We start from the raw sequence: 26,392 nt of genomic DNA on the forward strand, positions 1-26,392 counted from the left end.
ACTGTATTCAATAACACAGGACTCTACTCATCCAGTTCAGGAACACTTCACCTTACTGCCCTCGGGGCAAAGACAGAAGACTTTGAGGTGCAGGACGGCTTGTTTTGATGAAAGCCAACCGAAACAACAGCACGCGCTAAGGATATCATTTTATGTTGAATCTTGTTCGTTATGTTTTGTCTCATGCTGCATGTTATTGTCTACCTGGCTGTTGGTTGTTATTGTCTGTGTGGTGATGGGAGAGCAGGGCCTGGTTTGTGGAAAAGAATTTCCCCTTTGGGGACAATAAAGTCTAGTTTATGTAGACAAAATTAGGCCAGGAAAAAAAAAAGCTTTTTCCATGTGCTATTCAACTGGAAGATAAGCAAATTTGTTAGAATTAAATAAAACAACAAGGGTACACTAAACTGGGTACATACCAGCTTTTGGTAAAGCATCATTTGAGTCACTTCATGCAAGTGATCTGGAGTTAACAAGCTCCAACAGTAATATTTAACCTGATTCACCTGACAGAAAAATGTGGCTTTCCTATTTAGGTTTTCCAGAGCTTTCCTTAGCACTCTATACACTTTGGAGAGCCACTGTGATACAAATAGACACAACAAATAGACACAACACAGAGTGGTGAAGGGGAAGATAACCCTCACCCAACTGGGCTAGCTCAGGGTCATTTTACTCCTTTCACAATCCATCCCTCTGTTTCATAGATATTTTATTAGCCCTAGGTTTTTACCGCCCTTGATAAAGAATACCTTATTTGACATTTCAACATTTTTAAACTTGAAAACCTGTAGGGGAAAAGGGTTTTTTTTTTCTTTTGTTTTTTACATTTCTTAAAGACTACTTTGAGACACACGCTATTACTGCAAACCTGTCTGGAGAAAAGGTAGCACTCTGGTTATTACTTTGCAACGAAAATACCAGGTTTCAAACTTTACTGTAATATTACACCTCACTGTTTTGATTCTGTGTTGTTCTTACACAACCACATCCTTGAATGTATCATCAAATAGACCATGCCTGAGCACAGGTCAGCAGTTTTTGGATGAATCCAGAGGAGGTCAGTGTTGCGTGTCTGCTTGTGACCTCAAGTCACTTCCCCTGACCTCACACTAACCTCTATAGATTCAGCAGGGAGTGTGTTTTTAACTTTGAATGAAGGAGAGGCAGAGCTGAATGCGGGTTTCCCCTGCTGCATGCTGGAAGAGACCGCCTCCAGCTGAGAAAGCACTGCAGCAGCTCTGCTTCTGAGGGATGGGGCTGGTGGGCGTGGCCATGGATGGAGGGTGGGATTCTTGGTGGCAACAAACGCCCCATCGCTGGATGTAATATTCAATGAGCTCCGAGCAGAGGACATCATCAAGGGCCAACTTGACAGCAACAACACGCAGTTCATTCATTTTCAGCGCTGCGGACATGCCTGGTGGACACTTCAGGTTCCCTCCTGATATCGGGATGCAGAGTTGTCCCACTTTTCTCCTCCGGCGGCCAAACTTTTCACGGCCATATCGCTATGGAGCCGCTGTGGACGGACATCGGCGCTCCGGTACGACATGCAAATACGTACTCTGACGTCGGCGATCATGTGGCTTTTGGCGTAGATCCTCCTTGTGATCGCCAATTTTTTCCCTTCCCTGTCGCCTGTTGTCTCGTCGGCTATTGGGCCGCCGCGAGACTCCTTCAAACCCGTTCGGCGTGCTTGCTGCTCCAGCGGTCGCTTTGGGGTTGTACCGCGCTACCTGAACGTCGCGTCAAGAAGGGGGTGGGCAGGTAAGAAACGGCTAAACTCTTCCTCTGGTTTTCTGTCGACTCGCCGCGGCTCTGTTTATCAAAAAGTCCCCCCCTCACCCCCCAAGTTGAAGCTGCGTGTTGTTGTTTGTTTGTGTCCCTCTCGGTGCTTCGTGACGTCCACATGCCGCCGTGTAAACATTTTAAGTTGTCTCGCCGCGTGAACTTTGCGTGGCTCTGCCGTTTACACCTGCGTACGGGGGGACACAACGTGTCCCCTCCTGAAGTTAGGTGGACATTTTCAAGCCCCGTGTGAGAGTTTCATTCTGATATGCGGCGACTGTGGCGTCGGCAGGCAGAGAGGAGAAACATCGTGTCTACTTTTCCTCCTCCCCCGTGTCGACATAACCAGCAAAACATGGCCGTCTCTGCCGACATGTTGTTACGTCGGTGGCGAGAGGGGGAACATTTGAGAGGGGGGAGAGAATGTGCTTCTCTGCGCCCCACTCTCACGTCTCGCCTGGGCCCGGCGGAAAGGACCCGGCAAAGTCCGCAAAGCAGTGGGTGCAGCGGCTCTCTGCTGGAGGTGCTGAGGTTTCGCCGTAACTTTTAGACTCCAAGGTTGTTTCTCGACTTTGATTTGGGAGGCTCTGTGATGTAGGCGGAACGTTACCCCTGGTGATGCCTCCTCCCCCCCGACACACGGCGCCGCTAGTGTGGGTCCTCTCACTGCAGTGATCTAGGAACAGCCCGAAAACTCCCTAATTCTGTATTTTCCTGTCATTGTATCAACTTTGGTGGAGAACTCGGTGTCCCACATTGTAAGCTGGCAGTGTCACACAGCCTCCTCGAGAGGGAAGGTGTACCTAATGTACCCAATGACACATCTGCATCCATCAGGATTATTTGGGTAAGGTCACAGAGGTGACATAAACAGCCACAATCCCGGCCGCCCATCACCTCCTGCAAGTGTTTTCCATAACAACTGGAACAGCTTTAGGCCACAGGTTTGTCACCATTCATCCACCAATAAGGAGGATGTGACAGTTTTTTATATAAAGCCAATGAGCAGACTTTACTGTAAAATCTATCAAACTTCATGTGGTGTGTAGTTTTAATACACACACTACGTCATCAGTGCACTTTTTAAAACATTTTTGTTTTACTAAACATATTTTCGTGACATCCTGTTATTGACATCTATATTTCATCTAATTTCTCTATTTATGTAATGAATATATAAAGCCTTTTCAAAATGAAAACAAAATAGTTATCGAGATGTTCAAGGATGTCAGCTATGGCTTTTGATGCTACTTCAATCAGCCTGTGGGAGTAAAAATTAAAGAAGCTTTTTAAAACGTGATGGTCAAGATGATTCATTGCACTTTGACAGAGGGGGGAAAAAATAGTAGTTGTGATTCTCTAAGCTCTCATCCAGTGCGTCATGCGAAATATGTTGTTCATCCAATGTCTTTTTTTCCTCCCATTTCTTGGATGACCTGATGTTCTTCTGTATTTTGCTTTTTTTTTTATGTTCTCTGATCAACAACCCTCCTCTCCCTCCCTCTAGAAGATGTAAAGTGATTTTGATCACAGCGCAGTTAACCCTCCCGTCAGGCCCGTTACCAGCTGTTCCCTTGAGGATAAACTTGGCTGCGCTCGCTTAGGTTTGAACTACCGTTTGTGTGTGTGTGTGTGTGTGTGTCTGTTTTGTTTTTTTTGTTGTTGTTTTTTTCCTCAATTGTGAGGAGAAATTTGGGTCGTGTTTGTTCTTCACATGGTTTCTGCCTGATCTTCTACATCAGAGATGATGTTACGTAATGTGGAACGAAAGGTGAAGTTTTTTTTTTTATTATTATTATTTTTATTTTTGGGGGGGTGTTGGGTGGCAAAACGATAAAAGCGCGTACCTGCTTCGGTTGATTAAAAATCAGACGGCTCCATTTGAAATTGCGCAAAAAAAATAATATCCAAGTTTGTTGTTGTTTTTTTGCAGAATTTAGAAAACCATCTGTTCAGCGTCAAGTTCTGTACATGAGAAAGCAATGCTAAGTTTTTTGTATGTAAGATTTTTTTTTTCTGTGCTGTTTGGACCTTTTTAGTCAGTATTCATTACATGCAGGGAGTATAAATGCCTTATGCATCCTAAAATTGCCGGCTTTCTTTACATCAGCTTGATTCCTTTTGAAGCAGCATAAAAATAAATCTTCCTCTTGTTTTATTGTAATGTTTTGGAGGGGGTTTTTTTCCCCAGTTGTACACAACCATGTGGTCTTTCTCAACACGTTGTGCTCTTTCAGAATGTCACAGTCAAAACATCCAGCTGTGAAGCTATCTACTCTATTTGTGCCTAGAGGCGTTTATCCGTTTACCATAGTCAGATGGTGGAAAATGAACAAGACTCGCTCTGTCACTTTTGTTTAGATCAAATGGCTTCAAAAACTCGTGTCAGACTTGAGCAGCGGAAGGAAGGGGAAAAACACAGAGATTGTTCTGTTTAAGCATATTTATTCAGGCAGTCCAAAGGCAAGCTGTTAAATCAAAGTTTTAATTGTGTTTGACAGCAGTAAATTAGAGGGATCGTGTTTTGTAAAACTCCTGCAGTGATCAGAACAACTTTGTTTTTATTGTTTAAGACTTTTTTTGCGTCTCCTGCTAGAAGATTAGGTTCAATCCAGTCCAGTGCGATTTGGAGAGGAGATGACGGATGGTTGCCGTGCAGCCGGATGTTTCGCGTGTCAATCATTTGAGGAAGTTTACCTGCTGAAACTTACGTGGGGATCGACAAGACATCAGGCCTTGTTTTCGAGGGAGATTTAAAATAAGTTCATGAAGTAGAGGACAAGTGAAAAAGTTAACAGGATTTGAATCTGTGCCTTCTGATTGAGCACAGCTTTTTAAAATGTATGGCTTCCCAAAACTCTTTTATTTTGAAAACTGTGTCATAAAAATTCCTTTCATTGCTCTGTTTTTATTTTCCGATTGTGAAAGGTGCTCTAAATGCAGAACATGCAAACCGTTTAACTTTTCTGTACAACATACCTAGTTGTATGTGATGCATACAACTAGGTCCAGAACCGTTGAAGGACTTTGATCATATCGATATTGCTAGTGTAAATTACATAACTGTATAATGCAACACATTGACCATGTTTGATAAAATATCAGAGTTTCATTGCCGATTTCCTACAGTACCACTAGTTGTAGCAGTGCTATGTCCTGAGTTATCGCTTTTAAACTTTCTGATCCTGTGTGAAGGTGCATTTTCTTCTAGTCTTCAATCCACTGAGAAGTCACAAAATATTTATATTGGGAGAAAGAAGTGATGTCACAACAATTTCAACAATTTTAATCTCTCTTTAGCATCTTGTACTTGTAAGTACTGATTATAATTAGTATGAATAGTGAGGGACATTCATACAGAATAAATGTGACTACCTTGTTAGCTTCCACCAGTCTGTGTTTTTATTTACTTCATCAAAATCACATTTCCTATTTACGTACAGATTTAGAGACGTTCAGCACAAAATGTTCCTTTGTCACATTTTATTATTTCTCAGAAAACTCATTGAGAGAAAAAAACGTCCTGATTGTTCAACTTTTTTTCTTTTTTTTCAAAATTCTGATGTTCTGGAAATTGTTAGCTTTATCAGGAGGTTCAATAAAGGAAATTAGTTGGAGCTTATAAGCTGCCATTAGCAGCCCTGCAATGAGCTGTTTATTTTACGGACAGACACTGTAGCAGATTTGTTCATTTTCATAGCATTGTTGTCTTAAAGAGTGAGAGCAGTTCCCATCTGGCGGTCGAGCTGTTTCTTTCACTACTAGACATATTTTTAAACAGAGAAGTTGAGAAGGAGAGGGGAAATCCCTCTTGAGTACCAAAACAGCAATGTGTGTATTTGTGTGAATGCCAAAGGGCAGCAAAGAATAGAGTAGCATTCATACAATCAGTGTGACTTAAGTAAATTAAATGAAAAACTGTTTTCTTTTAACGTCAGAAATTAATGAGTCAAAATGATTAGTTTTATAATGGATTTTTTATTTTATTTCTCTGGGTATAGATTAAAACCTGAAGCAGAACCATGTTTATGTACAGTAAACAGCTCCTGTCTGTTTGCGCTGTTTTGAATATTGTGTGAAATATGCAGTGAAAAAATGTTTACTTCCTGTCAGATTTCTTGTTTTGTTTTTTTTTAATCATACTTAGATGTTTCAAATTATTAAGTACATTTTAATATCAAAGATAAAGAGAAAATGTGAGAAGCACTTTTTAGAGCCATGATTTAGTAAAAGGCCATCACTCGTCTTTGATGAATTATTTTATAATATTCACACTAAATGATTTTCAAGCATAACTTGCGTATTTAAAGTCAACCCACAAGATCTGTATCAGATTTAGGGCTTGACTTTGACTAGGCCACTCCAAAATCAGCGTTTTGTATTTTTGAATCATTCAAAGGTGGAATGCTGGCATGTTTCGTACTAGTTTTCTGCTGCAAAACCCAAGCGTGACCTCGCTGACTAAACATTTTCCTTTAGGATTCTTCAGATAGAGAACAGATTTGATGACTCCATCGTTTAGCAGGTCGTCCAGGTCCTGAAGCAGCAAAGAAGGCCCAGAGCATTACACTGCCACCGTTGGACTGTAAATCCTACGTCTGTCTTGTCAGTCCACAGAATATTTTCCTTAAAGTCTTGGGCAGCTTGTTGTTGAGTCCTGCATTAACCGTGAACACACGCAGTCAGGGTGTCCATATAGCCTTTAAAACTCCTAAATTCATGAAGCCTTAAAATGTTTGAAATTCATTCAAACGTTTCAGTTGACCTTAATTACGCTGATCACAGGTCTTACATTTGTCCATTTCAGGACTATTTGCTTATATATTCAATGTGTGTAGTTTATTTTTCTTGTGAGACTTTTCCGTCAGGCAAACACTTCAGTCTCATGCAGACTCAAACTCTTCATTACGGTCTGTAACTTGGGTCAGTTGAGGCTCCCGCTAACTAGCTGCTAGACCCTTGCTATCCTCTTAGCTTTTTTTGCATCTATCATTGGTAAGTGTGAATTATTGCCAGGTGGCTGGACGACGTTTGTCTTTGTCACTGTCTCACTTCTGTTACCAACCGATATGACGCTATGGGCATTCTGTGCAAAAAAGCTTGGCACTACTTTATAAAATATGCAATTTCATTTGTACATCTCTGTCATGATGCAGATCTTAAAGTTATGACCTTTTTAAGACCACTATGAATTAAATTTGAGCTGGTGAAGCCTGCAGAAACCCTGGCAGTGTGTTGGATGTCTTTCTTAGTTATTTTGTGACCTTCTGTCATTGGGAGTGTTTTTAACTACAGGATAATAATCAATATGTTCTTCTGGCAACTCAAAGCCTTAGAATTGGTTTTGTAGCTCTTTCAGAACTGATAAATGTCAGTGACTTTGTTTGTCATCTGTTCTTGCACATCCTTACGTTGGAGCGTGGCGTGCTCATTTTTGAGCTCTGTTTGGCATAAACAGCATATATTCATAGTTTGAAAGGCCAGCTTCTATTTTTGTAAATTGGGGTAAAAAGTTGAGCGTCTCCAACATCAAACCGTTTATCCAGAACTCTGATCCTACACAGCTATGGAGCGCGTCCAGGGATAGTTATAACAGAGCTCTTTTTTTTTTCTCTCTTTCCTTCTGCTTTAGATGTCACTGATGGAAATATTGTGTGCTTGTATAATCTGCTGTCTAACTAATGGGGGGTGGTGGGGTGTTGAACATGTTTTCTCGTTTTGCATACTGATTAGAACCATCCATTGTTTCATAACCACACATTAGATTTCCACATCTCATCCCGAGCTGTATAATGGCTGCCCCTTCTCTCTGTGGAGCGCCGGAGTGAGTCATCACGGGTTCGGAGGATGGAGGCTGTTGTCATCACGGCCTGCCGTGCTCACCCGGGCCTCGTGATGACGTCACTGCCGTCTAACACGGGGCTTTGTTCCTGCGCTTTTTGGTTCAGGTCTTCCTCTCTGCCAGCTTCTCAGGCGTGTTGTTAGGTGACTAAGGCAACCGCAGAGATGAGCTCATCACCTGTAGGTGGAGCCGGAGGAGACGGGTGGAGGTAGAGTGGGGGGGTCAAACGGTAGAGGCTGCGACCGGGAGTAGGTGTGATGTTTGAGACTGAGAGAAACGAGGATGAGACAATTACCCCGCTGTTTGTAAAAGTGATCACGCGTGGTAGTAAACGGGGAAACATTAAAAGTGGATTAATGTCCTTTAACCTTTAAACACAGTTTTTCATGTCGGTGTCAATTTTCAGTGTAAATAGTTTAGATATGCCGGCTCCAGACTTCCTGGAAGTGCTCCCGTCACATCAACATTTCCAGGTAAAACGCACAAAAGGTCACAACAGTGTGTGTCGGTGAACGCAGTCCGGATCTCACTAGGGTCGGGATCGCCGTCTCTGCTACAGAAGCACATCTTTGTCTCTGCTTCTCGACGCGTTCTAAATCCTAAACCGAGCTAACGGTGACTCTGAGTGAGCCATGGAGGGTCAAAGAAAGACACCGGAGTCAGAATGTCTGAGCAGCAAGAAGGAGATACGAGAGTCGACTGAGACTGTTGATGTGAGAGAACGGTTGCCCACTCGGGTTCAGTGTTTGGAGCCGGGTTCTTCATCAGCATCTTACTTCATTAAAAATCCTTCCAGCTTCACTGTGGGATTGGGTTGTATTTGAGCATAGGAGTGCCGAGGAGTTTGCACAACAATGTATTAAACTTGCACATGACCCAGCAGCTTTTTTCCCCCACCATATTCACTGCAGTGTCGTGGAGGTTCTGCTGTGTTGTCTGCACCGAACCAGCAGATCGTTCATTAACATCACAGCAATCCATGTTTCATTACCTTACTGAAGCATACGGTATGAACTGTCCACATTCTGACACGTTTCAACCACAAACTGCAATGTACGTTCTTTGGGATGCAATTGGGGCAAACATTTATCGCATTGTTTATTATTTATATGGAAAACTCCTTGTCATAAGAATCTTGGATTTATTGTTGTCACAATAAATTCAAATTAAATGTTAAATCAACTGCTTGTTGTCTGAACTGTTATTTTTACTATTTTCTCCATTGAGAATATCAACAAATATCAATACATTTGAAGATATGATCAAATTACTGTGTGCAGTCTTTATGTGACTGGCGTCCTAAAGAAGCATATCACAAATGGAAATGTTTGTCAAGAGCAGTATTTTTGTTTTGTTGGTGGGGAGCTATAATTGCTCTGCCATGCATTCACAGCCATTCAGTTACTTAACAAATAGTTCTTACTGTCAATTTTTATTGTTATCACAATCATATCACAAAGGAATAGACCAAGTCTTTAAGTCCAAATTTATTTAATTGATAAACAAAATGGCTTTTCCCATGCTTTTACTCAAACCCTAAATAATAAAAAACATGGCATCAAATTGTCTTTAGAAGTTACCAAATAAGTGGAAAGCGTACTATGTGGAAAAAGAAAACAAAAACTTACAACTAATCAATATTCCTTCAACTTTATATATATATATATATATATATATATATATATATATATATATATATATATATATATATATATATATATATATATATATATACTTTTTTTTTTTTACTTTATGTAAAAAAAAAACTTTTTTATTTTATTTTTTACATAAAGTTTCAGCAGAGTATGTTGAAGTTTGTGGTTGTAGCATGAGAAAATGTGAAAACATTCCTGGGCTGTGAATAATTTTTGCGCCACTGCATGTCACGAAGAGGTTCATGCATAAACATGCGTGGCATAGACTGTGTCCTCTGAATCTCATGTTTGTGGGGGTAAAAGGGAAAATGGAGGGTCCAAGCCGCAGAGCTTTTCACTCTGTCTGCCACAGGAAGAGCATAGGTGCCCCTTTTGTCCGTTTGAGGCCAATAAGAAGCTGCTAGGAACCTTCGCTCACATGCCCCACCTACTGCAGCGAAGGCATAGACTGACAGGTGGGAAATTCGGCCCCCCAGGGACTCTGGCTGCTTGAGGTTCATGGAAAACACAAAAGGCTTACCTGGAATCCAAAAACACTGGATCGTATTGCAGTGAACAAGGACTGAATGTCAGGGATTAAACTATTGGAAACGTGTAAGTGAAGTTCTATGAAATTCTTATTTTATAGAAATGAGCTAGATAATGTTTCTACGAACTTGAACAGTCAGATTCTCTATGGAAAAAGACACTGCGGGGAAATTCTCGGATGGGTTATGCAGTTTAAAAAAAAAAATTACTGCTTTGAGACCATCGAGCGAGAATAACGCAGTGGCTGGCTGGTCTTGAACAAGGCCGTGGGAGAGAGAGGAAAAGAAGAATGGAGGAGTGGCTCGACTAAACAACAAGATTACAGAGCTTTGTCAAGGGGGGGGCTCTTTATATTGGAGGCCTCGTTTTTTTCTAGAAAAGAAATTCAAGAATGCTTTAATCCAGTATTTCTGGATTTGTTGTAGCAGAAGGGAACAAAGTCTTTCCTGTCTTCTTTACAGTCTTGCTTCCTTATGCTGACCTTGTTCTTCAGGGTCATTTTCTGTAAAGGAAGCAAAAGTTAATTCTAGCTGTAAGAAAATACAGGATTCTTTGTTGAAACTTCATTTTATTTTTGTGATTAAACCAATATGAAGCAACATAAGGTGAAGTTATAACAGATTGAAATGCGAAACTAAATGTGTGGTTGAAAACAAACATACAGTCTTCGATGTGACATGGTGGTGGAAGTATAATGCTGTGGGGACACTTTACTTCAGGAGGGACAGCTAAGGTGGGTCAGTCGACAGGAATATGGAGGTTAAGCCCAGTATTCTTCACATACTTTTGTTGAACATATTTTTAAAAATTTGATCAACATTTCTTCTGATTGGAAGTAACATTGTTTTTGAGAAGCCCAGTCAGGGTTCTGATTTAAATCCCATGGTGAAATTTTGCAGAAAACTCAAGATCAGGGTTATGGCACGGAGGTCCAGTCCTCAAATTTCAAAGACTTGGAAGTCATAGAAAAATATGAGCTGTAATAAAAAAAGAAAATAATTGAAAAGCAAAAGTATGATGAGGAATTTTAAAAAGGGTGTGAATAGTTTTGGTCTTCATTCTAACTTCGGGGTTAAAGATTTGAAACCGGGATGGAGGTTTTTCTTCCAGCTTCAAACGGGAGATAAAGTGCAATATTATTATCCGGTGTTAAAGTTTTGACTCAATGAGGCAGAATACAAATGCATGCCACACTTTTCAGGTTTGTACGAAAGGAAAAAAAATCAGAACCATTATGAAGTGGAACCATTTCCTTCCACTTTGTAATTCTGCTACCTTTAATCCCTCTGTAAAACACTGATGTTTGTGGCTGTAAAACAGCAAAATGCAAAACATATCGAAGGGATGTGAATACTTTTTCAAGACGCTGCAGAAAAAGAGGTGGCATTAATATAACCAGGGAAACAGAGAAGACTAATTCTCCCTTATGGCTGTGGCCTTGATTTGTTGAACATGATGTTCTTCGCCTGCGATCAAGTTATTTAGGCAGATTCGTATGAAGTTGTCGGTGTTCAGAGCAAGCTGCGGGTTTCTCGCGCTGAAAGGTGTAGCTGAACTGGATTTCAAACATCGCAGCTGTTGTGACGGTTTCTGACCTCTGCGGGGTTTCTGCTCCAGGATGGAAGCACACACTCGCACACCACGCTCTCTGTTGGTTACAGCGTTGCCATAGTAACCCAACCATCCGCACTTGGATATTTTTATAGCCTGCCCTGTATATGCGTCCCAGTGTAGCTGCACGTTCTGTAAGGAGACAGGTAGCGAAGGGAAAAGAGGAAGAAGGAGTCTGTTTTTAGTGGGGGTTTTTTCTTTGATTATTTTTATTTTTTTGTAAGCCAGATTAAGCAGAGACGAACGTTTCGGATCCACCAGCTTTTTGGAAAATGCTTGGCTTAGTAAAGGTGACGCAGTAATCAGAATGTTTTTTTGTTGTTTTTTTTCCCTGAAGTTTTGAGTCAAATTTAAACAGCTTTTTAAATAAGGGGAAAACAGAAAATTAAAAAAAACAAAATCCTTATATATTCCACATCTACTGTCTTTTGGACTGAGGCACCAGGATTCTTCTTCATGTTTAATAAGCATTTCAAAAGATTGGGATGTTTGACGTCAGAACAAAATGGTTTTTTTATGTTTTTTTAATCAGTATTTAGAACTTTGCCGCTGGAGAAAACCACTGATGTGTGTTTGATCTGCATCAGTAATTGGTAGATGTTATGTATCTAAGAATAATCCATATATACCCCAGACAAGCTTATCTCTGAAGGTTATTTTGTGTATTGACGTCTCATCTTAGTGAGACCACTGTACTGTAAAACCATGCCCCTTGGTACAGCATGTTCTTCTTATTTTTCTCATTTTCTGATTTGTCATTTCTGATATTAATGGAGTAAATACCGGCTCCAGACTAGACTCTGCTAGGAAAATATAATTTTTTTTGCTACTGAGCCACATTTACAGTAGTCTTCATAGCAGGCCTGTAAAAAGTAGCCCTGCTCTGTTGCTATGCAGAACATAGCGAGCACTCAAACACAGTGCAGCACTTCGCTTTGCTCCAGAGGAGCCGCGTGATGAGATTTAAATTAATTCTGCGACAGTCCGAAATTCAGCCTCCAACTCCCTCCTTCTGGGACGCGTTGCGTTTGTGCCGGAGCTTCTCCTCACCCACACAAGTCTTGCCGACACACACTCATTGTACTTCCGCGCTGCAGTGGCTCACTTGTGGATCATGAGGGGAAAAGCGCTCCAAAAAAAAAAGACAAGAGATGGGGGTGGACACGCCCCACCGAGCCCAGCTACCAGAGCAGGGAGGGCACGCCCTCTGTTTGTAGTAAAAAGAAAAATGGCCTGTGAAACGTCAAAGCTTATCAGGTTTTTGAGATTTTTTTTTTGTTTGTTAAAGAAACATAGGAGTCATTTCAGGATTTTGACAGCTTTCTCGCTCTGCTCCGCGCTCTAGTGTGACCTGCTGGTTTGTTCTCCATGCGCAGGAGTCGGAGAGGCTTCACTTGAATGCCTTTGTGTTTGTTTTTCCTGACCCGCTAATCCTTGCATTACTGTTAATTCTCCACCTTGATTTCACCATTGAGATTTTTGCAACCCAACCAAATTTTCAGCTGGATGGTTGTTCACAAGAAGTGTAGGAATGTATTCATGTTCATGAGGATGAAATTGGTAATATTTCATTGGAATACCAAGAATGCTGTTTGGTTTCCATATATTATTATGCTTGTCTAATACACAAAATGCTTCTTTCTGTGTTTTAGAGTTTGAATTAGAAATGATTAAAAAGGTTATGACTGCGCCAGTAGATAATGTCCAAAGAAAACGGCAACTTTGCCGCGGTTCCCCTGTCAGAGTGTTCCCAGTGGTCACAAATTGTCTGTGGAGTACCTGTTGCCCAACAACTGGTTCTTAACTGGGAAATGGTGGATTGCTTCCTTTGGGTCATGGATCTGCCCTTGGCTCTAGCCCAGGAGTTGAAGTGTCTTGTAGAGAAGGGGATGGATAAGGAGAATTGGGGCTCATCTGCAGTAGTTCAGACTTTCCTCCAGTCTGTTGTGGTGAACAATAAGCTGACCCAAAAAGTGCAATCCTTCATTTGCTGGTCTGTCTATGTTCCAACGTTTACTGAGTGGTTATAAGATGGGGATCGTGACCAAAGAATCAAGATACTGGGTGGAAGTGGCAGAAAAAAAAATTTCCTCTGCTGGGTGGCTGGGTCCAGTCTTAGAGATGGGGTAAGGAGTGCTACCATCCTGGAAATGATTGTAAAAAGTTTGAGATGGTTCAGGTATCTGATCAGGATGCTTCCTGGGCACCTCCCTTAAGAGGTGCTTTCAACAGACCTAGAACAGGCTGGAGGCACCATCTATATCTCTTTTGGCCTAGGAACCTTTTGCGATCCTCCAGATTGCATTGGAGAATGTCAGGAGAATGTCTGGGTTTCTCTTCTGGACCTTTTAACCCCCCGTGGTGCCATGTTCGATGGACAGATGTATTGATCATTTCCACATGCGGGAGACTTCTTTGATTCTAGTTCAACTGAGTGTTTTTTGATGATCTAACTAGTAGTCTTCACTCGTCGTTGCCTCTTTCAACACAACTAGGCCTTTCAAGAAATACGTCCTTTTGACTTCAACAAATACAAGCCTAAAGCACTCACTGCCAGATGACTTGAGTTTGACTGCAAATGTGGGTGTTTGTAACATTTTGAGACCTTGTAGCACAAGTTGACAAGATAATAATGTCTAGCAACTTTTTCCTAGAACATCATTGGCAGCGGTTGCCATAGTGATCCCTAAGTAAAATGTCTTAAGACATAAAGAACAACATAAAGATCTTTCATTACAAGTCTAGCCGTATATTTCTTTTCACAGAGAAGCTGTGATAGGTATTTTTATGATGACAGGTTCAGCTAAACAGCCTCTTTGAAACTCCAGATCTTGTATGCAGGAAGTGAGAAGCATCTGCCCATCCTCAGTGTGAGATTACCTTAATGGCACACAGAAATAGGGACTGAGTCGAGTGTACTGCTGTGACTCATCTGTTCTGTGTCATTTGCCTCTCCGTGCTGTTTGATAGCACATCCTTCCTATAGCCCTATTGTGTTTCTGACGTATCGGATCGTCTGTCCTGTCTTCATACGTCAGAGCAGCGGCTCCGGATGGCATTGTCTTGATTCCTGTTGTCTTACTGTCTGTAGCGTAACCTTGTTACTGTCCGTCTTTCTTCATCGCATTACTTAACATTTTCAGGTAGATGGCTCCATTATTATGATGCCAACCAGGCAGCCAAACAGGAGGACAGCACAAACTGACAGACGGCCAGGCTAGAGGCAGCCAGGCTCGGTATTCATACAAGTTTAATGAGCATCCAGACAGTAGGGAGTTTGTGGCTCTGGCACAGAGCTCACTCTGCACACATTGGCTGACTGGGTTAGACACACTAATGGAACAGGTGGGAGGCTGACAGTCTGACCTAACTTATGGACGCAGCTCAAGTTTTAAAGCAAAGATCACCGTTAATAAACAATTTCTAGCTTGAAGAACATAGACTTTTTTTTGGTGTTTAAAACAACAGAATGGAGAGTCCAAAAAAAAATCTTTTTTCAAGGACATCAGACAAGAAACCCTTAGTATTATTTTACCTTGAGACTGAAAGTCTGTTTGTTAGTGTATTACAAAAATGCTTAAATTGGATAAAGGCTGCAGATATGATATGATTAACAACATGGATTCTTTGTAATGGCATTCGGTGTAGCAGCAGGAGAGCCGCCCCTCCTCCAGTGGAAATGTGGAGAAAGGAAGAGAAGAGTGTTGGTCTCTCTCCAGTGTTCATCTGTGTGCTCAGGCTTTTCTCCCTGTTTGAGATGGTGGGCACACACGTTTAACCATATTTACATTGTGTAAGATAATAAAAAACTGACTTCTGCTCAAAATCGGACACGTTTTGAACACTTTTTTTTTTTTTTACTCAAGTGGCACGGTAGCAACTTCTTTATTACATAAAGCAGTGTCCGATGTTCTCCTCCTTGCATCCTGTTGACGACACTAAGTGCTTGTCATATAAGTTCCTGTGACTAAAAGGTGTTGCATAAGGGGATGGCTCATCTTCCCTCTCAGCCTGCAAAGATCCACTGTAGGAGATAAAAATTCGTCTGCAGCACAATGGCTTTTCTCTTCGCTTGCTCTGTCTCTCCCATCATCACTTTTGAGAAGGGTTCATGCTGTGTCAGCAGTGTGGCAGCTGAAGTTCAGGAGGTCATGTGAAGTGGCGCTTCAGTCGCAGCTGACAGATACATCCCTCCATTCCTCCTTATCAGATTTTAACTGGATTTCAGCAGAGACGAATCAAACTTTTCAAGGGGCAAGTGGTGCGTGGTGCAGTGGTATGCAGTTCTATGCTGGAGTTATATGGTGTACTATATACTGTAACCAGTGGCAATGGGAAATTACGTCCCGTCGCCACTTAACACAGAATTGTGCTAACTGTTTCTTCAGATGTGTTGCTTTTTAAGATCTTTTTGCCTACTTCATGTTTTCAAGCAGGTTCTGATTAAATTATTTGGCAATAACCAGACCTGGATGTGGCTAATAAAAGTGAAGCAAAAATATCTTGTGACACAAGATCTCATTACCGTCCCCGTTTTTGTACAGCCGAGAATGTTTCATAATATTTCACAACTGGCATTTCACTCCTATTGGCAATTTTTATTAAAAATATAAATAAATAAACTGTCAGCATATTGACCACAGCAGGTCTAAGCTTTTGAACCAGCATGCTGCAAACTTTCCAGCTCTAATCAGCCAATTACAAATCTGGCTTTTAGTCTGTAAAATATTGACACCAGAACCACATGTCGGCATTGGTGCGAGCAACTTGTCGGTTGCTACAATTGCCACAACTCTTTTCTTAAACCGTAGGTGTCCCTGCGTAGAAAATCTACCCGCCACACACCAGGAACATCAACAGAAGTAGAGTTGTACAGGAAGGAGATTGTAGGTGCACAAATCAAGACTTCCAACCTTTCTGCCTCCAGAATTGAAAAGTTGACGACAAACATACTGTTACTTGGTTTGGGCTGAAAGCACATCATAAAGTTGCCTCTTTGTGTACTGTTTAATTTGTTAATGATCATCTATGGGAGTTTTTTTTTTTTTTTTTCCAGTAAATTTACTATCCAGATTTCACACACCACCCACCTCATCACAGGTGCATTAGTTTATTCTTAGTCCTCCTCTGTTTCTAAGATACAGGCCTGAATACAGTTGGACAATGTATGTACAGCTCGTGGTGTTTTATGTTCACTGTTGTCATAGCGACACCACGGCAATGCAGCTGCATCCTGACGATGCTCCAGTGGGACGTTGGAAGATTTGAGACGCGTTGGGACAGTGACTGGGATGGCAGCATTTAGGCCTCAAAGGCTAAAGTGCTATTCTAAATGGAGGAGATGTTGGAGAGGTTCGCATCAAGATTGTGACTCTCGGAGGTGATTACAAAGTAAATCCAGAGCTGATGAAACTGCCTCGGGTCGTCTCTGCTTGGAAGTGTTAGACTTCCTCTGTTTATTTTTACTTTATTACCGGAGCAATAAAGCGCTGTTGTGTAAGTGAGATTTTAATTTGGAATGAGGACTCGTTCTTCTGTGCCATGTTTTATGGAACCTCATTAAGTCCCGATAGAAGAGCACCACAGCTGCATGAACTCATTTGATTTTTACTCATGTGAATATGAGAGTAAAGCTTGTGTGAGAGGCATCCAGAATATCAATGGGCCTTTTCAGTCAGATAAGCTTCTCTCTCATTAGCCTGCAAGAAAACTTTCCTCAGCTCACACTTCCTCTGATATTTCTGAATGTTCCTTCTTGATGGGGTGTCATTTTCCACAATAAAGCTGTTCTTGGCTGCTCAAGATGCGAATGTGAATCTGGTTTGTCTCTGATTTGTCATTCTATCCACACTTTGTGGTCCAATCAGCTGAATAAGTATTCAGTATTACTCTGGACAGTCCTCTTGTTCCTGACAGCAGCAGATCTGAATATATTTGCATCCCAGCTACAGTATCACCACCGTGAATCTGATGCAACAGAGTTATTATGTGGATCTGCAGGCTTGCAGACCAAAACCTAGCAAAAGACCATCTTTATCATCTGACTTACAAACAATAATATTTATAATGTTCAAGTCGTTGATACCCTCAATTTGTATTTTCCTTTCCCGGCCCTGTACTTAATCATTTTTCATTCAATTAGCACATTACGTTTTCTGACAGTTGTTCCTCACATTTTACAGCCAGTATCATCTCTGGCTTGTTCTTTGCTTGAAGTTGTGGAGTTTTGACTCACAATATTGTCAAAAGGTTTCTATTTTTGTTTTGTTTTTTTTGTCATATTCTTTTCCACCAGTCTTTTTCCCAGCACGAAACAACAAATGCTCATTAAGCAGCACGCTACCTTTTGTTTAATCTTCCAGTGGTTCACCACAGGTACTCCTTAAGATTGTTGCCTGCACAGTAGTTTGTGCAAAAAAAAAAAAAAAAAAAAAAAAGCATTGTTGCAGTTTTGTTTTGTTGTGCAAAGACTTTTCTGAAGCAGACCACCTGTAGACCGCCTGTTTGCCGTGCCGCTCACTTGCCAGCTACTGTTTTGTACCCGTCGACATTCAGCTTGAAACTTGAAAACTGTGGTAATTTGTTACACCAGACAACATTCAGACACCTAACCTTGGCTTTCGCTTTCAGATGATTGCATTGTCATTGCTTATGCTACGCAGAAGTTTTCATCTTATTCGCACAGAGGTTGAAGAACTGTAGATGAGCGCGAAAACATTTTTCTACTGTTGGGATTGATCAGTTCTCATTTGCTGGCTTTTTTTTTTTGTCTCCCATCCAGGCAGCATCCTGTCATGAAGACCCAGAAGAGCTGCCATTGTTGGAGCTGACACTGTGAAACGAGTCCAGCCCCACGCTGCTCGACAAACAGTCCTTCATCTCTCACCATCGTATTTGGTCTCTCTGCAAATACCAAAACACTTCTTTGACGTCTCTTTGTGACTGTCCCAGAAAGTCCCGTTCTGGTCTGCGTTTGATCTGTCTGGCTCTGCTTTAGACAGTCATTCTGTATTCAATCAGTGGTCCTTCATCTTGGAATCCTGAGCCAAGACGAAAGCAACTCTAAGCACATTCCTGACCCGCAACCTCAAAACATCATGTCAAGTCGACGCAAAGCTTCCACTCCCTGCATGATCCGACCAGAGCAGACGCAGTTGGAGGTGGATGATGAGGAGGAGGAATCGCACAATATGGAGGCAGGAGCTTTGTTTTGTTTTTTTATTATTGTAACGTGAACTACACATTTGGAGGCCCTGGTGGAATTTAATATGTGAAAAGGATCCTAATTACAATCTTTTATATAGCAAAAGGTTAAATTAAATTTTTACATATAAGTTAAAACTCTAATCTGGGGCGTGCTCCGGTGCCGTGGTGGGTAGCGCGCCCCACGCTTGGAGGCCCTCAGTCCTCGACGCGGCCGTCGCGGGTTCAATTCCCGGACCCGACGACATTTGCCGCATGTCTTCCCCGCTCTTCTTCCGCCTTTCCTGTCAGCCTATTGTTGTATAAGGGACACTAGAGCCCACAAAAAGACCCCCTGGTGGGGGGGAAAAAATAAAAAATAAAAATCTAATCTAATGACTTTTGCTTTTGCTTTGCTAGGTAACAGAAAACCATGTTCAAGAGGAGGTGCCTTTGAATACAGACCATCCGGTGCAAGCAGAGCCACCGGCAGACTCCGATGGGACAGGCAAAGCCTCAGACGCTCCCACGGGTCCTGACAAACCACAGAAGGAGCCGCCAGACCCCGCCAAACCTCAGCGCAGACAGCAGGGGGGCTACGAGTGCAAATACTGCACCTTTTCCACACAGAATCTTAACACTTTCAAGGAACATGTGGACTCCAACCATCCGAATGTCATCCTCAACCCACTGTACCTGTGCGCTGTCTGCAACTTCAACACTAAGAAGTTCGATACCCTAACGGAGCACAACGAGAGATGTCACCCCGGGGAGAGCAACTTCAAATTCAAACGCATCAAAATGAACAACCAGACAATCCTGGAACAGACAATAGAGGGCTGCAGCAACAGTGCAGTCATTTACAACACGTTGGGTTCGCTTCCTGGCAAAGGGGACAGACCGGTTAGCGCCTCGCTTAGCAAAACCAACACGGTAAAAACTGCTAAACCAAAAACTTTGTCTACAGACACCAAACGGACAGAATTGCAGATGGGTAAACTGACCCCAGACCTCGCCAAGAAACCAATAACAGCGCTCAATGTGAATGGGACCGTTATCATCCCAGAGTCAACTCTGCTCAAAGCAGACAGCCTTTCTCACATCATGCCTTCTTTACAGCAGCCTATAAATTATACCCAGGTAGGACAAAGGGAAAACTTCTGCTGTTTTATCATGTTGCATGTACAAACCTCAATATATTTTATTGGGATTTTATTATCGTCCCAACAGAGAATATATTCGTTATATAGGTTTTTCTTCATTTATCAAACTTCCTTAAGTCAGTACTTTGTAGGACTAACTTTACAACCTTTACAGTTGCAAGTGTTTTTGGATATGAATGTCTCTACCATCTTTGTACACCTAGAGATTGTACTTCTTTTTTCTTCTTCTTTACAAAGTAGCTCAGTTTCAGCCAGAATGAACAGAGAGAATCAAATTGCCACAAATTCACAATTTCCAATGAGATTTTAGTTGTAAAGTGTAGTCGCTGTGGTAGAATCATTGGTTATGGCTTCATTGCTGAAAATCATTGTTGTTAGGAAGTCGCTCTGCCACACTCAGTTGTTGACCTCGTTGACTCCTGCATTGGTAGGCGTTACCTCATGGCGTCACTGGTTCTATTTGGGACCAGTTAGTTATTATTCCAGCATAGTTGGCTAGAGTAAGTGAGAGCTCCAGCGAGGATTGTTATATAAAATAGTAGTCAAAATATGTCAAGAAATGCTTCAATTTGGTCTCATTTGACCATTATGTGAAATATTAACTATGTCCCATAAATTGGTACTTTAAAAAGGACTTTTGTATCTGGAACAGTGTTGTTTTTTTGCCGTGCTTCTGCTAAGGCCAGATTTGTGCAGTGCCCAGCCAATAGTTGTCCTGTGAACAGCTTCTACCTGCTGCTGATCTAGAGTTGATGCTCTCCTTGCCCTGCATTTCCGTTCAGGTAGATGGGACAATTTACTTTGTAGGACTAACTTTGCAACCTTTACAGTTGCAAGTGTTTTTGGATAGGAATGTTGTCCCAATTAGTATATTAGACCATAGTTACCAAATAGGCGACTTTTTAATTTTGGGGTATTAGAGTAAAGGAGGGTGAATGCATATGCACATTTCACTTCTCAGATTCTTTTGCTTCCCTTCCATTTCCCCTCATATTCTAGTTTGTGTATCACTTTAAATCCAAGCAAAGTGCTATTAAGTTTGAGGTTGTAACACGACCAGATATTAAAAAGTGTGAATGATTTTACTTGGCAGTGCATTGGTTTGGAATTGCCTGTGAAGTTATTTTGTGAAAATGTTGCCTAACAATGTTTGCAATTATTTAAGGAAATTTCAGAAAGGTGTAAACTTTGCACTCCACCATCCAACTCAGAAAGCCATTCAATCAAATAAAGCTATACTTTATGTGATAGGGGTATTTTCATAGCCGATCCAGAATCAGGTAATAGAATCATTAGTTACTATTCCTTTAACTGATAATAGTAAGAATTTACCAAAAAGAAAAATCCTCCGGTTGCCCTTTTCTCCCGTTTTTGTTTTAGGTGCCGAAGATCGCAGTGCCCCTGAACACAACCAAATACAACCCGTCCCTGGACGACAACCTGACGCTCATCTCCTCCTTCAACAAGTTCCCCTACCCGACGCAGGCCGAGCTCTCCTGGCTTACCGCAGCCTCCAAACACCCGGAGGAGCAAATCAAAGTCTGGTTCACCACTCAGCGGCTCAAGCAGGGCATCAGCTGGTCGCCTGAAGAGGTGCAATGATCATTTCTTTTATCTTAATTTGCTGTTTGTGTTGCTACTGTTTTTATTACAGCTGTGAGCTGTTGGTAGATAAGAAACAGTGAATACACCTGAATTTTACCTCATTTGAAAACCTGGGCCAGTCTATAGACAAGGCTTATTGGGGCCGAAGCCCAGGGCACAATTTTTTTGGGGGCATCCCGAGACTTTTTTTTTTTTTTTTCTTTTTTTTTTTTATAACGCATGTTTTGCGTAGTACATTATATAAAACTCGTAGTCCCATATCAGATTAGTTCTATTAATATTTTGGGGTTTTTATAAACATAAAAAAATTTTCAAGTATTTAAAAGTTAAGAAGTTACAGTAATTTCTTTGGGAACAACATGAAGCTACTTCTCAGGAGATGCATTGACCCTACTATGCATCAATTTATGTAAAAGATCACTTATTATATTATTATTATTATTATAAAGCTTATTTTTTTATACATTATTTTAACACTTTAGGAACTTTTTGTGTGAACCTTTATATCCGTTGCTGCTGTTATACCATAATTTTCCCCATAATTCTGTTCTATTAATGTTTTGTGATTTGCATTAGTAGAGTAATTTTTTTGTAGCGGATAGGGCACCAAATCTGGCGTTAGCCCAGTGGCCCTGGTTCTTGTAAATCCGGCCCTGCCAACCATGCTCAGTTTGATCCAAAACGTTCCAAAGGTTCTCATTCTTTATGTCTCAGGTAGAAGAAGCGAGGAAGAAAATGTTCAACGGCACCATCTCATCAGTGCCTCAGACTCTGACTGTGGTGGCTTCACAGCTGGGCTCCGGCTCATCCACCAACAGCACCGCCTCCAAACCTCTGCCGTCAGCTGCCTCAGTCCTGCAGTCCCTCCCCTGTCAGATCCTGGGCCAGAACAGCCTGGTGCTGACTCCTGTAGCCAACGGCTCCAGTGTCACATGCACACCACTGGCGCTCACAGTGGCGAGCCAGGTAGATGACCAGCAGTGGAAATGACATTTAAACGTCAAAACTTGAATGCGAATGTTGTTTCCAGCAGATTCTGATTGAACCCGTCAGGAGTGTCTTGTCGCAACTTGATCAGTGACAGAAGCCGTTTTGACTCTTGCAGGTGGCACAGTCGCTCAAGCGAACACTGGCCACTCCGGCGATCGCAACTGAGAGTAAGCGGCCGTGCATCATTCAGACCATCCACGCGTCAACGGCCACGTCGAAGCTAGCGTCGCCCAAAATGTTGACCTTCACAGCAGACCCGAACAAAACGGCCGAGCAGCTGTCAGTGCTGCGCTCCAGCTACTCACAGTGTCCTTTCCCCGAGGAAGATGAGGTAAGAAGTGAGTGGAATGACATCTTTTTTGTGCAGTAATAAACATAATTGTTTCTCCAATGGTTTGATTCCCAGTTTAGTGTTTTTCCTGTAAAATCCACACCTATCTGTAGCGGTAAACCACAGTTACTGTTTACTTTACCGCTGTTTACTGTGGCAGATCTACAGGCTGATAGAGACCACGGGACTGTCCAGGGGAGAGATAAAGAAGTGGTTCAGTGAACAGAGGCTGCTCAATCTTAAAAGTATGTAAGCATAGAAAATTCACTCTAAACAATATCTTATCTGCGTTTTCTTGTTCTACGTGATGGAAAAGTTCTTTTTGCAAATGTCGTTTATGTTTATTTGTGTGCGTCTTCTTGGAGGCGTGGCTTCTCCACCTGTGCTGGTGAAAGCAGAGGCGGCCCCAGCCGTTCTGGACGGCCCCATTAAGAAAGCCGTCCCGAGTCAGTTTCCCCTGCTGGAGAGAGTGAAGGGGAAGTCATCGGAGCAGCTCAAGGCGCTGGAGGAGAATTTCCAGAGAAGCAGCTCTCCGACGGAAAAGGAGCTCGGTAAGGAGCCCAAACAGGCGCATAAACTTTTATCTTCTTACTCCCACTTCCTGGTAGTCACACTTCTTAAACCTTCTCACGTTTAGTTACGTTACAAACACAAACATAATGTGTTAATATTTCATACAAAAGACCCACAAAAGTAGTGAATGATTGTGAGATGGAATAGAAGATGACATTTTTTTAGAGCAATAATAATTAGAAGGTGTTATAGGAGGCTAGAGACGCTCTGGAGGAGCAGCAGAGATCTTTAACTCAGGTAGGAGAATCCCTACCAGCAGGACAATAACCCTAAATATGCAGCCAGAGCTGCAGGGGAAGGGTGTAGCTGATATTATATTCAACTGGTAGACTGGCCTAGTCAAAGTCCAGATCTAAATCCAATTGGGAACATATGCAAAATTAGAAACTTTAATCCATCCATCCATTTTCTATACCCTCTTATACATGGAGGGTACATCTTGAACAGAGACACACAGAATATACAACCAAAACTCCTGATTTTGTTGTTACAACATTACATTATAAGAAATAATTTAAAAGGCGTGAATACTTTTGTGCTAAATAAATAAATCACAGTTTTGCTATCTATTCTCTTGCATACCGGTCAGCCTACTTAGCAACTTGTAACACTCCCGCCGTCTCTGGCATTCCTGCCTATGAATTAGACTTTTACATCACTAAAACAAATCAGGTTGTTTTCTTTCACTTACACAAGTCCACAGCATGTGACTCGGTTTTTTCTTTCACCCCGGAGGAGCTGCGCGCTCCTCACCCGTGGCCGCAACCATGACGGGAACAGCGGCGGCGTTTTTAATGAGGCCTCATTTTACAAGTCCCCCCGAAGCGGGACTGAATCCTGCGGTTTGTCGAAAGGGGAACGACCATCTTTTTCTCGTCGTCTTGTTTCTGCCGCAGACCAGCTGGCTCAGGAGACGAGGCTGTCCAAGACGGAGGTGGACTGCTGGTTTTCGGAGCGCCGCGCCCTGAGAGACAACATGGAGAAGGTTCTGCTCACCATGGCCTGCAGGAACACGGAGGACAGGCTGGAGCGAGCGGGAGGGGCGCTGCTGAATGGGGCTTCTCACCGAGAGCAGGACGGGAAGGCTCTTCGTTCCTCCTCCTCCTCCTCCTCCTCTTCTTCGTCTTCTACCTCCCCCCCTGTGCTCGCAGCGTCTTCCCCTCAAGCTCCCACCCATTCCTCTTCAAGATCTCCTCCCATACTCAACTCGTCCTCTCCTCATCCTCCCCTCCTGCCAGTCTCCTCAAGCCCAACGCCCATCTCCGGTCGCACGCTAGCCCTTCTCAGGGAGGTGAGAAACAATGAAAGCATGTTTTTAATGGATTGTATTTATTTTTCTGCCAAAACATTAAAAATGTATGCAGTATTTTGTCGATGTTCCGCTAATATCAAAAAGCGACACAATTTTGTACTTGCAATGTTTCCCTTAAATGAGGCATTTAAAGTCACATAAGTTTGTTCTTGCTGTAAGTCATTAAAAAACATGTTACACCATCATCTTCCTAGCACTTCCTGTCGCCTCCTTCGTCTTTTCCGCCAGTAGAATCATGAACACGTGACTCCTGTGATGTTTCATTGTTTTTTTTAGTCCAAACAATAAAACATTAACTGCATTTCCCTTGCAGATGTGCGCGAAACTTTGTCAATGTTCTGCTAATGTCAAAACCTCTCCCCACGATTTCACAATGAATTAATGCGTTAAATCGTTGTAAAACACGCCATGTCATCCTCCTCCTCCCACTTCCAGTCTTTTCCACCAGTTGTGACACGATCACGTGACTCGTGTGATGTTATTGTTTTTTTAGTCAGAACAATGAAGCATTAGCCGCATTTCCATTAAAAATGTGCAAAAAGCTTAGTTGATGTTCGGCTAATGTCAAACCTCTCCCTGTCCCCCCACAATTGCGATATTTCCATTAAATTATTGCGATAAGTCGTTAAAAACATGCCACGTCATCACCCTCCTACCTCTTCCTGTTGTCTTCTTTCTCGTTTCTGCTAGTGGTAGCATTCGGTTGTTGATCGCATTTCAATACGACTGAACAACAACCTCGTCCTATCGCAAAGTTTTCCTATTGAAAGGTTTTTGAAATATCCGTGTTATCGTTAAATAAAAAAATAATAATTTTAGGTGAATAAGCTTGCAGACGCAGTAAGTCGTTAAAAATCTTGCCGCGTAATTCCCATTTGCGCAATTATGCGCTCGATGAAAACGCAGCTACTGACCCCCGTGGATCCTTTTGCTGTCGACGTTTCAAGATGCGTCCCTTATTTAGTGAAGCACATGCTGTGCTTTTACCCACAGATGTTCTGTCGGACCCAGTGGCCCTCCCCCGAGGAGTACAGCCAGCTGGAGCTCCAGACGAAACTGGGCCGCACCGACATCGTCCGCTGGTTCAAGGACCACCGCTCGGCCCTGAAGAACGGCGAGACCCTGGACTGGATGGACGCTGTCCAGAAGCAAAGCCTCGCCGAGGAACAGAACGCGGGCCAGCACCAGAACGGCCAGATCTCCAACGAGAACCAGGCCGTTTCCTTGGAAGTCAAGGCTCTGAATGGTGAGTCCCGCCGGAGGACATTCTGTTCTCTGTTTGATTCATTATTGTTCCACCGGTCTGAGGCTCTAAAAATTTTATCTTGTTGATCCTAGTGGAGGAGTCTGGTGGGAACGTAGCAGCTGGGGAGGACTCCAAACTGTCCGCCCAAGACAAAGGGCGCCGGCTGGCCGAGCGACTAGCGCAGGATGTGAGCAATCTGAGCCGAACCGGGCAGGACCAGAACAGCTGCGGCGCATCCGACAAAGGAAGGTAAGAAAAACATTGGTTTCATACTGAAGAAAAACATTTTGACCCACATTTGGTTGCATAAAAAACGGGCAGACCAGGTATTTCTTCATAGACATTGTGAACCATAATTTCTTCAATCTGAATTTATTCTTCGTGTCAATAAAATCTAATAATGCACAGCTTAAATTAAGGGGTTTTTCTCATATATTTTCTTGCCAGGTGGGTCAAGGTAACTGTTGCTGCTGGAGACGAGACAGAAGGAGAGGAGAGACAGAGACTGGCCACCGACACTGGTGTTATGACTATGGAGCAACCAGGAAGAGTGACTGGGTGAT

At 42.4% G+C, this 26,392-nt stretch overlaps 1 protein-coding gene across 2 annotated transcripts; it reads left to right on the forward strand.

Annotated features, from left to right (window-relative positions):
- Positions 1 to 809: 809 nt before the first annotated feature.
- zhx2a (zinc fingers and homeoboxes 2a) lies at positions 810 to 26,392 on the forward strand. Of its 2 annotated transcripts, none has more exons than XM_044117767.1 (12): positions 810 to 1,770; positions 18,209 to 18,623; positions 19,030 to 19,749; positions 21,153 to 21,365; positions 22,092 to 22,343; positions 22,483 to 22,698; positions 22,859 to 22,943; positions 23,064 to 23,249; positions 24,168 to 24,562; positions 25,577 to 25,829; positions 25,922 to 26,078; positions 26,277 to 26,392. In XM_044117767.1, exons 2-12 carry the CDS (start codon positions 18,525 to 18,527, stop codon positions 26,389 to 26,391), a joined length of 2,691 nt encoding a protein of 896 aa, XP_043973702.1. In that variant the 5' UTR covers positions 810 to 1,770; positions 18,209 to 18,524; the 3' UTR covers position 26,392. The 2 variants fall into 2 exon arrangements, with proteins under 2 accessions (XP_043973702.1, XP_043973703.1); XM_044117768.1 differs by lacking the exon at positions 810 to 1,770 and adding an exon at positions 3,374 to 3,395.

Source organism: Gambusia affinis, linkage group LG05, assembly GCF_019740435.1.
Source record: "Gambusia affinis linkage group LG05, SWU_Gaff_1.0, whole genome shotgun sequence".
Classification (NCBI taxonomy): Eukaryota; Metazoa; Chordata; class Actinopteri; order Cyprinodontiformes; family Poeciliidae; genus Gambusia; species Gambusia affinis.